This window comes from Mya arenaria, chromosome 10, assembly GCF_026914265.1.
Source record: "Mya arenaria isolate MELC-2E11 chromosome 10, ASM2691426v1".
In the NCBI taxonomy this organism is placed as follows: Eukaryota; Metazoa; Mollusca; class Bivalvia; order Myida; family Myidae; genus Mya; species Mya arenaria.
This window is the reverse complement of record NC_069131.1, coordinates 22815725-22828445: the sequence shown is the minus strand read 5'-3', so window position 1 is coordinate 22828445 and position 12721 is coordinate 22815725. Positions and strand designations below refer to the sequence as shown.

General features: G+C 35.1%; 1 protein-coding gene across 1 annotated transcript; it reads left to right on the top strand.

Annotated features, from left to right (window-relative positions):
• Positions 1 to 696: 696 nt before the first annotated feature.
• LOC128206767 (uncharacterized) lies at positions 697 to 11093 on the top strand. The gene is made up of 4 exons (XM_052909453.1): positions 697 to 812; positions 5406 to 5560; positions 7151 to 7247; positions 8410 to 11093. The coding sequence occupies exons 2-4, from the start codon at positions 5411 to 5413 to the stop codon at positions 10107 to 10109; spliced, it is 1947 nt and encodes a 648-aa protein (XP_052765413.1). The 5' UTR covers positions 697 to 812; positions 5406 to 5410; the 3' UTR covers positions 10110 to 11093.
• Positions 11094 to 12721: the final 1628 nt, after the last annotated feature.

The window sequence follows — 12721 nt, the reverse complement described above, 5'->3', positions numbered from 1 at the left end:
ATTCACCTTCGGGAGCTGAGTGACTGGTCCTTATAATGCAATATGCCCCGAAGTGGTGTGTTATATTTATCATATTATATCGAACAATTTTCATTACCATTCAATATTTTTAAAGCGATTTAAATGTGTTTTATTGAACAAAGCTAATAATGAAAATAAAGCTAAAAATAGCAAGCCGCACTTACCAATTGTATGACGTCAGCGATCCAGATTCCATTTTGGCGAGGTCCGGACCGGCCAAAAATATAATATGGACCGCTGAAGTCATTAAACTGGATTTTCATCAAACAACAGTGATATACAGACCGATCGAGTTAATATATATATAAAGAAGGGACACATTTATGTGAGGTATACTATTAACATATATACTACGTTTGACTTCTGCCACTGGTTCACAAGTAAGTCTTGGTAAGTATTTGTGGATTGTCATTGGAGCATGAAGTTAATATTAAATAATTGAATTGTCATATCATAAGTATTCATTGAATGCATGTTTTTCTTAACACGATACCACATAGCAATAATATTTATGTTTTTTTTTGTCATAATGTTATGTAGACAATGGGTGCCGATTAGCCATTTTAAAAAAAAACACTACCACTCTCTGAAAAAACGTTTCATATTTGGACGTTTTTACTTTTAGATTTTTTTAAAGCAAAATTACCTCCCGTAAAAACAAAATTGCCATTGTTACAACACTCCTGTTCGGATCGTTGTAGAAATAACGCACTGAACCACATTGCCCCTTTTACAATCTCAACACGGCACAATAGTTAATACAGTTGGGACGCGGCACCAGAGGAAAATTTGTAAGTTAACAGTAATGCATTCAAGCAAATCTCGGAGTGAAAATGCGCCCTGTTTTTGGTCACGATGTTTAGTCTTGCTGGACGGTATTTAAGAATGACGAGTCACGAGGGGGCTCTAATGACTATGCACCTGACTTGTCTGAGTTCACCGGACAGCTTGTTATTACCAAATCTAAAGGCACCAGAAGGTATGTTTTAAAATCCATTTTTGGGGGCTTTTTATCACGTCACATAACATAACTTATCACTATTCCACCAAAATATTTAAGAATACCAGAAATAACGCTATAAAACGATCATGCTCTGATCAAACATGAATAAACTCAAAATAAATGCAAAGCATATACATGCATGTAGTGATTTGGTGGGAATGAGCTCCCGCTTTGGTGTCATTTGACCCGAAGGTGCTCGTCACATTGCCTGGATACAGTAATACTTTTCTTTTTTATAATATAATTGTTTGTTTTTTTAAATAATTTAAAATAAAATAAAAAAAATATTTATTTTATTCAAAAATTTGGTCAAAAAAGTGAATATATGTCATTTAAAAAAATATTCCACAATTGTTCATGAAAGAAAATTAGTATAATATATAAATAAATATAAGGTAAACATCAGGGCTCTCGCGAGGGGGCGACTTGGGCGAAGTGGTCGCCTAAAATTCCCAGACTTCGCCCATTTTTATCATCAAAGCGACATTGACTTCGCCGAAAAAAATAGCACATTGTAAATCTGTCAATCAGCAGTCTTTGGCCACTGTCACATTAGTCAAAACACCGCAATTAGCCATTCATAAAATTAGGTAATCTCCTAATCCGATAATTGGGCAGTGTCATCCAATTACCAAAACATCGCCAGCAGGCGGAGCTATTGATGGTCAACCAATCAGAATGTACATTGAGAAGTCCCTGATCAAATGAAATAAGTTTGTTTTAATCAGATTGAAAAGGCGACATAATTATGAAAAATCTTGTTAAGCATTAAAGAAGTTAAAAAGTAATTGATATATGTATTGAACAAACAAAGCAAGACATTTTATACATTGTTGTTTTGAAGCAGACGGTCATAACCATCTCGGGCCATCGGCAAGGTGGCGCTAAGAAAATCAATAACATGACGTATCAACAATATTTGATTGGTTTAAGTGAACTGTTCATGATGAAATGATTTGTAAACACAAAAATATCTTCTTTTTTTGCTTTATGTAGTGTTTACTTACAGTATTTTCTCCTGTTAATGACTTTAAAATCGGCAAGATCGCCATTTTGTCAGAACATTTTTCCGAGTTATATTTTTCAACCTCCCATTATGTATTGGTTAAAATTTCATCAAGAACAGTGATTTAAAAGTCATTTGGTTTTTAAATGTCAGCATATTGAAAATTATTTAGCCACAGACAAGCATATAACAGCATAGCTGAATGTGACATTCGTACCCATCCCGAACGTACCAAAATAAGATTCGCCCCCCCTACTATATTGACAGTTCATTTATAAGGTCATTTTGATTGTTTCAAATCCTTAGCTGTCTTGGTGTTTGATTCATTTTAGATGCTATTTGGAGATGTGACATTGACAAATACACTTTTGCTGAGCCAAAAATGATACATTCATACATACCATATTTTCTGGAGACCATTCAGGGGGATTTGATCAAAAGGCTGAAAATTCAGGGGGATTTTGGTTGTATTCAGGGGGATTTTTTTGGCAGGTCTAAGTTGGTGAAATTTTAAAGTATTTTTAGACGCAAGTATGAAAAAATGTATTCACATATAGTTTGCTTTGAAAACCTCTTAACTTTTTCATTATACAGAATTATTTTATGTCATGATTTATCATATTTTTATGATACACTGTCATGTCATACTGTAATGCACTTGAAGAACAAAATACGTCATTGGAAAAATATGTTTTCGAGACAATTAAATTAAATTTACCTTCCTCCAAAGTCTTTAAAAAAATTGTGCTTAATTCTATCAGCTATGATGACTTTCAGACAATAAGAGAATAGAATAAATATTATTAATTTCTTCCTTCCAAAAGAGTAATTTTTCTTTGCCTTTGATAATTACTACAAATTAATTGATCACTTGTTGTAAAAGTTTCCTTTTGGAGAGTTACACTCACATACTGTGGTTTCACTTTGTCATTATTGCCTGATGTAAAATTTAAAAAAATAAAATAAAAAAAAAATAAAAATTCCGGGGGATTTTTATCTCCCGCCGGGAGATCGGGGGATGGATCGAAATTCCGGGGGATTTTTCCCCCCGCCGGGGGATATGGCATGTATGTACATTATTTGTGAACATTTTATATCATAGTTATAGCAATTAATTTGAATGTGAATGTAAACTTAGGTGTGTGGTATGGCATAGTTTTTGTATCAGGTGTTACGAAAAGTATCACTTCTCCCTAAAGTCTCCCCACTTCTCCCTAAATTGACTGAAGGGAGAAGTCACTTCTCCCAAAAATATCAGCCTAATGAGAGCCCTGACACATGTGCAAAAAATCATGAATTTCAAACGGACCTAATCAATAGAGCATAGTTCCTAAAATAATTGAGATAATCTAATAACTTTTATGCTAGTAAGATTGACCTTTACGGCATATTCAAACAAAATGCACCGACCAGGAACAGAAATTCGCCATTACGAAGTACATGTTGTGACCCCTTAAAATTTACCTTTTTATAAATGTTTGATTTTGAAACAATTTCTTCTAGCAGTCCACTGTTCATCCTCTAACCAGCATCCAGGGATTGTTATCCCCCGCCTAGAAAAGGCGAGGGGATATAGTAATGGTAGGCGCGATTCCGTGCGTGTGTGCTTGTGTGCGTCCCACATTCATTTTTTTCGCAACTCCTCTCACGTTTTTCATGCGATTTCTACCAAACTTTCACAGATTGATGACTATATAGTGATGCAGCGCATATTGTCGGGCTTTTGCGATTCAACCATCGGCGTCCGGTTTAAGTTTTAGGGCAAGTTGGGATTTTCACTTAAAACTCCAATACCCTACATTAAATTGACTTAATACTTCACACAGTTGTTCAGATTATGGCCCCTGAATGACTATGGAACTTAGGTTAAAGTTTTAGGGCAAGTTGGAATATTTATTAATATCCTTTGTTCAATATATTTAATACTTCACACAGTTGTTAAGGACCATCACACAATGAGGTTACATAACTCCATACTATCCTAAATACAAGTTATGGCCCCTGATTGACTTAGGTTAAAGTTTTAGGGCAGGTTAAAGTTTTAGGGCAAGTTGGGATTTTCACTTAAAACTCCAATACCATTCATTCAATTGACTTAATACTTCACACAGATGTTCAGAGCCATCACATAATGAGGTTAGATAACTCCATATTATCTTTTATACAAATTATGGCCCCTGATTGACTATGGAACTTAGGTTAAAGTTTTAGGGCAGCTTGGGATATTGTTTAATAACTTCTATACCCTTCATTCAATTGACTTAATACTTCACACAATTGTTCAGGACCATCACCCAATGAGGTTACATTACTCCATATCCTTAAAACAAGTCATGGCCCCTGATTGACTTAGGTTAAAGTTTTAGGCAAGTAAAAGTTAAGGGCAAGTTGGGATTTTAATAAAAAAAACTTCTATACCGTTCATTAAATGCACTTAATAAAATTCAAATTATTTACGACCATCTTACAACAAGAAACATAACTCCGTTTTAAGCCTAAATACAAATTATGGCCCTTGAATTTTTTATTTTTTATTTAATTTCCTTTGAAAGACATATTTGTATATTCTTAATCACATTTTCATAATGGGAAATCAAGTTATCTAAATGACTTGCGTCATTGTTTGGGCAGGCTGGTGGGAGGGCAGCATCAAAGTCACCTTATGTATCGAATAATTTTAGTTAGGTTTGACATAAAGAGACCAAACTTGGTATTATTAAATCGTTATTGTATTCTTAGTCAAAGCGGCGTAGTCGAGCGCGCTGTCTTACGACGGCTCTTGTTGAAAGAGTTATAGCCCTTTGTTTATTTTACATTTAAAATTGGTTTCTTCACAACTCCTCTTACGTTTTTCATGCGATTTCAACCAAACTTTCACAGATTGATGACTATATAGTGACGCCGCGCATATTGTCAGGCTTTTGCGATTCGGCCCTTTTTGAAAGAGTTATTGCCCTTTCTTAATTTTACGCATTTCTTATGTTCCTGAGAAACTACCCTTACTTGATTGGCTTGATTGGCTTGCGTTACAAAAAATGCACCCATGAGGCGGGGGATATAGCTGTCTGTGACCGCTCTTGTCAATGCTGTAAAAATGAATCATCTGATTATGGGGTCAGCTGTACCACAAATAATAATTGTCAAAATTAAAGTCAGTTTTGGAAAAAAAATACTGTGACTACTGTCCCACTAGTTGTTCATCCTAGTTACAAAACATTGATGTTCTAGGTACATTTTCTGTTAAACTTGATCCAGTGTCTCTCTGGTTCATAAAGAGTTAAACCATTCTATTTCTATTAATCAGGGGGTCATATGGATCAACTTTACCACGATTTTTGTATCTTACTTACTGTTTATATTGTATAAATGTTGTAGGTACAATGTCTGTTGAACTGCAGTCCAAGGCCCCACCTGCTCCCAGCAAGGTGGACAACTCTATTGTGATGAACCAGACAGTAATGGAACAACTGTACAAGCAAAGTTTAGAAGAGTCGGACTTCTGTGACATAACAGTGTCCTTTGGAGAAGGGGTAAGGACTGATACAAAAATAGTCATTTGGAAGCCATAAGGTAATTTATCTATACTCTGCATGAGTTTATTAGCCCCTTTTGAATCAAAAGGTTTCAGGAGGGTGATTTTGTATATCATCTGCTTGTAAAAGTGGGTCACATTGGGTAAAAAACTAGGTTACATGGTCCAATTTATGGAACAAATTGGAGCCATATAATTAGTCAAATTTCCATGAAACTTAATGAGTATGTTCCCTCGGTAAACTCTTGGACAATTATAAAACTTGGTCATATGTGTCATGTGATAAAAAAATAGGTCACTAGGTCAAAATTTGTATTATTTTGTAAGGAAGTTGGAACCATACATTGAAAATATATCTTGGTAGGGATTAGTTAGATAATGTTTATACTTGGTCAGAATCTTTCCCTTGATCAAGTCTCAACTGTATTTTAAAAATGGGTAACATGAGCTCAAAAACTAGGCCATAAGAAAAAGTCCTTTGGACAATCGATACATTATATTTGTCCACTATTCCTCAAACTTAATATATATGTTTTTCTCTTTGATGAATACTTGGATAAATGTAAAATTGGATCACATGTGAATCCTCAGGTCAAATTTTAGATTCTTTGTCTGGAAGCGTATCATGTTAATGATTGGCCAGATAACTTTGACAGAATGTTGACTTTTATGAAATCTAACCATATTTTATTTGTGGGTCACATATGATAAAAACAGGTCACTAAGTCAAATCTTAGGTACATATACTAGAGGCAATATGTCTAGTCCAATATTTATGAAACTTATTCAGAGTATTTCTTAAAAAAAAAATAGTGACTAGTTTCAAACTTGGGCGCATGGTCAAATCTTTGAATAATCATGTCCAGAGCTCATATTTTAAGCTTAATTGGCCAGATTTCATTCAAATTCCCTTGATGCAATTTTGGTACACCATTTCAGTGAGAAGCATGGGGTCCAAAATAGATCATTCTTTCAAGTGTAAGATACTAGTAAGTCTTGAAAACACAAACAGAAGCATAAATCTGCTCCAATCTTCGTGAAACTTTATTAGAATATCTGCCTCTTTAAAATTTAAATTAGTTGAAACTTCGTCTCATGGGGTCTAAATATAGATCATTGGATCAAATTCCATTCCATCTTCTTCGTCTTATCAGGCGGGGGATATCAATTTAATGAATTTCCTTGTTCAAGTAATACATTTGTATTAATGTGAATACACAATCAGTTGTTTATTCCCTTATGAAATTTAAGCTGCAGCCTTGTTTAGATTGAAAGTTCGTACCCTTGTTCCCTGAGACAATGTGCACATTTGTTGCACGGTCCATATCTATATATTCTATAGACTGAAAACACATCAAAACCAAACAGACGAGAGTTGACATTGTCTTGGTTTGCTCTTCAGTCAAAAATGATTTATGTGTCAGGATTTAAACATGGTTTGGATATTGTAGTAAAATGTGTTATAATGTTGTCACTCCAAACTTTTCAAATATGTCAGATCACATTATTATATTGTTTCAGATACACTGTCAACATAGGAGAGTAAAATGTGTAGTGTTACCTTAAATATTAAATGTGTTCCTTGTAGGACCACCAGCGCAGCATGAAGGCCCATTCTTGTGTGTTGGTACACAGTCCGTACTTCCAGTCAATGTACAGATGTGGTCTTCGGGAGAAACAACACGGTATGAGCTTTAGCTCTCTTTTATACAAAAAGGTGTACATTAGCATACAGTGCCCAAGTTTATCTCTAGGGTTATAACATGCATATATCACATGCATTTATCCATCAAATGGATTCTATCATCAATTGCTTATTAACACTCTAGCCTCTTATATTATATATGTGACGTTTAACTGGGTTAGTAAAAGACAATAACTTTTGCTATTTTTACAACAAATCTATGTTTGGTAGTATGTACAAATGTTGAGCACAGTCTTAAAGGCAAGTAAGATTTGCAATTTCCAAATCTTACACATGCCCGTCACAATTTTGTCACAATATCAGGATGAATGATGGGATTACTTAACTGTATGATGGACAGTGTAATGAAATCTGTACATGTCACTAATAAGATATTGGCATTGAATTCTCATAAATCTTTATATTACAGTAATGTTGTGTTCATTAAACTTCATCAAGTCTGTATTTCAAAATTTGTAACAGTATGTTTTTCAATACATTTTAACAGTCTGTGTTTTAATACATTTTAACAGTCTGTGTTTCAATACATTTTAACAGTCTGTGTTTCAATACATTTTAACAGTCTGTGTTTTAATACATTTAAACAGTCTGTGTTTCAATACATTTAAACAGTCTGTGTTTCAATACATTTAAACAGTCTATGTTTCAATACATTTTAACAGTCTGTGTTTCAATATATTATACGCTACCTTAAATTACGAATAACATTAATGTGTTCAAACACCACCCAAAAGACCATACTCATGGAGTCAAAACCATCGAATGACTCTGGGGCAAGTTGCACAAGTTTGCTCTCTAAAAACAGTCCAACCCAAGGCTTCGTCAATACATGTGTGACTTTATGTCATGATATCTCGAGTACAGTTGATATAACTAGTAAACCAGCCAGATCACACAAATCATTATGGTTGTATAATGGACAATTTTCATGTGAAACAGGCAATATCTTACGTCACAATCGTCCAATCAAGATTGAGCACAATGAGTAGTACAGATCATCTTTATTAATCATGGAATAATTGTATTGCCTCCCGAATTGTATTAAGCTGTCTTGGGTTATTGATTGTAAATTTATGGCCCTTTTGAAATGCGTTCAATACTCTGACTCATGACTCTCTATGTTTATTGATATAATTTTGCAGGAGAGGTTCATATAGGAATTGGAAAGCCCGAGTTTGTAGAGATGGTCCTGTTGTACCTATACACAGGCAGAATTGTTATTGATTATTCAACCATCAAGGACCTGCTTGAAGTAGTCGACTATCTGCAGATTGACAGTCTTAAGGTAGACTGTAGGAGATATCTCTACGATGTTGAACTCACGGTGGAGAACTGCGTCTCCATTTCCAACATCGCTAGTTTGTACAATCTGAAACCTAGCCCTGATGTCTTGAATTTTATTAAAGCCCATCTCCCTTACGTTTTGAACCAGTCAGAATCATTGCTGATGTTGCCAGATTTGGTTACTGCTTTTCTGTCTGACCCCACATTGAGCTACGTTCCACGAGAGGACCTTTTCAATTTTCTTATAAAGTGGATAGAATTTGATTCGGAAAAACGTACTAAGAACTTTGAAAGTATGTTTTCGGCGCTTGACCTAACATATATGACTCTTCCGTTTCTCAAGAGAGTTGTTAAGAGTTGTAAATTTGTGATATCGTCTCCCAAGTGCTTTGGGAAATATTCCGAGGCGGAGCAGATGTTATTGAATGAGGATGTGGACATATATCCAACTACAGATGTTTTTTTTCTCGCTTGGGAAAATGACTCTAATGAGCTTGCTGTTGATTTGTATTCGATTAAAGAAAACCGCTGGATGCCATTTCCACCATTAAGTGGTGTAAAACAGGAGTCGGATATTGTTTGCACACTGAATTGTAAAGGCGATGAGTTATATGCTTTCAAAATTTTTCTAGAAGTGGATGACCCTCATCCTGATGGAGTGATGGAATTCTTTAAATTAAATCTGCAATCTAAGCAGTGGTCTACTCATTATGTTAAAATCGCAGACAATGATGATTTAAAGAGTGAGATGTGCATTGGCGGTGTCTTAGCCATAAAGGAAACAAATGAAATATGCCTTTTGATAACCGTTTATGGCAATAGACGCTACCATGCAGTAGCTTATTCGATTTACTACGATGATGAAATGACCCACATTATATCCCAAACAAAAATATTTAGACCGTTAGACCAATATTGTCATTTAGGCCTGTCCTGTTGCCTTGCAGAAGACCGCTACATCTGCGTGTATATCTATAACGTCGGACGTGAATGTAATAAATTCTTTGTGAGGGATATTAAAAGTATAAGCACCAACAGAGAATTTTATGATTGTTCTACTGGGTCGTCCAAAGGAACAGTAATATTTCCTGTAGGTAATAAAATTTATTTGTGGGACATTTTGAGTTCCAGCAATTCCCTTGGTGTATTTTGCTTGGAAGATCAAGAGTGGTCCGAACTTGATATCTCAAAACTTTATACCCGTACAGATGATGGTAGAATACTTGGCGTTGGGTTCGTTGAAGACAAGATCTTTGCATTAACGGAGAAGATGTTTTATGATTCTGTAGCAAATTGCTTTATGTTTGATTTTAAATTCATGAAATGGATGCGTCTCGCGCAACCACCAAATCCTCTTTTCATCGCGAAAGATGGGTGTTCCGTTCTGTTTGCCAAACTTCCTAGCAAATATATCCCATGCCACGTTGGGTGTCCGCACTGCAAATATGCTGCATCAATTAAACCTCCTTCCGAGAGATCAGAATCTCCGTCCGAGTCGTCTGAATGGAGTGAAGCTAGTGAAACTAATGAGTGGGATTGGGATGAGGGTTCAGATTAAGTAGTGCTTTCAAAACACAATTTTGGTTGATGCCAGCATTTTAATGCCCCCGAAGGAGGGTGTTTTAAAATCACACCGTCCGTCTGTCCGTCCGTTTATTTTCGAGCCAAGGCGTAACTTTGTCATGAAAGGAAGACATTTGAAATTTCTTAGCACGTGTTTTCAGTACATTAAGTAGACAAGGCCCACGTCCCTTCCTCAAGGTTAAGGATACACTTGTAAATATATGTATTTAATCCTGATGCTAATATGCATTTACAAAGAAGGTGGTCGTGTCCGGGCTGTTTCTTTGTCAGGCAGATTTAAAAAAAAAAAGGCACATATGTTTAGTACATAAAGACGACGTCTCGTATGCAAAACCTACGACCCTACCTCAACATTATAGTTCTCACTTGGAGTCGAATCATTATGGCATGCACATACAGTCCATCTGGTCGTATTTAGGCTGTAACTTTGTCATGCAGTGAGGGATTTTAAAATAAATTGGCACTTATTTTGTACATATAGACGATGTGTCGCATGCAAGACCCATTAAAGTGCAATTATAGCTTTGCATAAACTTATATTATGCCCCTGTAACTACTTTTGTAAGACAACATTAGTTATGAATTGCCCAATGATTATGATTCAAAATGGAAAAGAGTGGCACTATTGTAAGTAAGGGTAACTAAATATGACTTCGTTATGTTCATTACGCTATATTTATAGTTATAACCCTATTGAATTATTTTCTCATAGACGTTGTGTTGATTAACATAATGAAATGGTATGTTTAGCTCAAGTAATTTTGAATCAGTTCGCCAATGTGTATGCTTTTGTTATTGCAGGAACTTTTTATTGATTTTGATGAAAGACATGTCACATAATTGTTTGATACGTGTTATAATCACTATTCCCTGTGCTTTATTGACTAAACTAGGAATAAAAATATTTTTCACTATACTTTTGTTGCTACTTTGGCAAAATAAAGAGCTTGAAACACTTCTTAAACGTTTTTGTTTCGTGTCAAATATAACGTGCACCGCCTGTTTGTATGATTTAACAAATTTGGCGGGGAGAGTCATTCTGCACATCCAGACAGTCGGACAGATTTTCCTTTAAGTGAAATTTAATATCCACCCGGCCCCCCCCCCCCACACACACACCGACTTTCTTAAGTTTTCTTAACTTCTAATAAAAGGAATCGACCTGACAACGCATAAAATATCCTGTTGAAGATAACTCTTTTACTTAAATAAAGACACCTACACGACATTTACATCACAGCATTTTTTTATTTATACAATTTTGGTTTGAAAAATATATATCTGCAGTTTAAATGTAACAAAACATATTTCAAAAAGCGATAAGATACCCAAATAACCAAGTTACGAAAGAAGATGAGTGATATTTACAAGTGTACAAGCTTATAAGTACACTAAGCACAAACATAGATCAGGATGTGGAATCACGTGACTTTAAGGGATTCTTAACCGGGTTACCACGGGTCATAGCCGATGTAAACAAACAATAATGTGAGGCTAATTTCTAAATAACTTTTGACAGTAGTTTTAGCCCTTAAATGCTATTTTCTTCGTCTAAACGTGTGTAGTCTTTTATATTTGCTTGTATTTCAATGGTGCAATCCTAATCCTAATGGTACCCTGCATCGTGTACATGAGGACAAGACATATTAGCTCAATGAGCTATTTTCCGACATGAATAAAAAATACCAAAACTTAACAATGAACTGGTTGTCTGGAAATAATTCAGTGTTTGGCCAGTTACTTTATTTAAATCAAGGAGGATAATAGGACATCTGCAGTCGCCAGGATACGTAAATACCAATCACTGTTTTGATGTTTGACTTTTTATTTTTTAACACCTACGAATAATTTAAGACAATATTTCTGAAATTCTAAAACCTGATAAACAAAAGCAGTATCATACAAATTAAATAAGCATACTATAGGTTGAAGGATGCAAAAATATTTTGTTTTAAGCATTAAAGTCAAAAGAGTTAAACACAATAATGCATTTAATGAAACATTACGTTCAACCTTTAGTGCGCCCCTTTTACGTTAATCAGCCAACATGCTATTTTTGCACTGAGTCTGTTGAAATGCAGGATTTGCATTGGGTCACTTTGTTGAGGGCACTGGCGAAGAACCGGTAGGGCTATGATTATTTATTTTTTTCGGGGTGGGGGAAGGGGTAATTTTCCTGTCATCCACTAAAAAGAATGTGTGCCCATTACAAATTACGGTTGCCCTACCTAGCTCAGTGATTTTCTTGTATTTTCTCTGGACAGTTCTGTCAACGCATATTTACTGTGATTTGTACTGATATTTCCAGAGCTTAGCGCAAGATTGCGTTCCATTTAATTCATCCTGTAACTGATTAACTTGCATTTAGCACTCTCGAATTATGTTAAGGACAGCCCATGGGATGGACCTGTTTTTGTCAGTTGTATTGACGTAATGCGTTTTCTGCCGTTACACCATATTGATTTATTTAATATAAAACAGATTTTCGAATTGCATCGTGCTTGTTGAACAGTTATTCTTTTTCGCATTTATTTGGTACCAAATATTGTTTTTAATCTTCATGGTTATAGTTTCATCCCTTATGGA

What these genes read in the sequence shown, in the direction of transcription:
- LOC128206767 (XM_052909453.1), top strand. Translation starts at nt 5,411, where the DNA reads ATGTCTGTTGAACTGCAGTCCAAGGCCCCACCTGCTCCCAGCAAGGTG. An exon ending in CAGTGTCCTTTGGAGAAGGG is followed by an intron (nt 5,561 to 7,150) that starts GTAAGGACTGAT and finishes TGTTCCTTGTAG; the next exon opens with GACCACCAGCGCAGCATGAA. An exon ending in TCTTCGGGAGAAACAACACG is followed by an intron (nt 7,248 to 8,409) that starts GTATGAGCTTTA and finishes ATAATTTTGCAG; the next exon opens with GAGAGGTTCATATAGGAATT.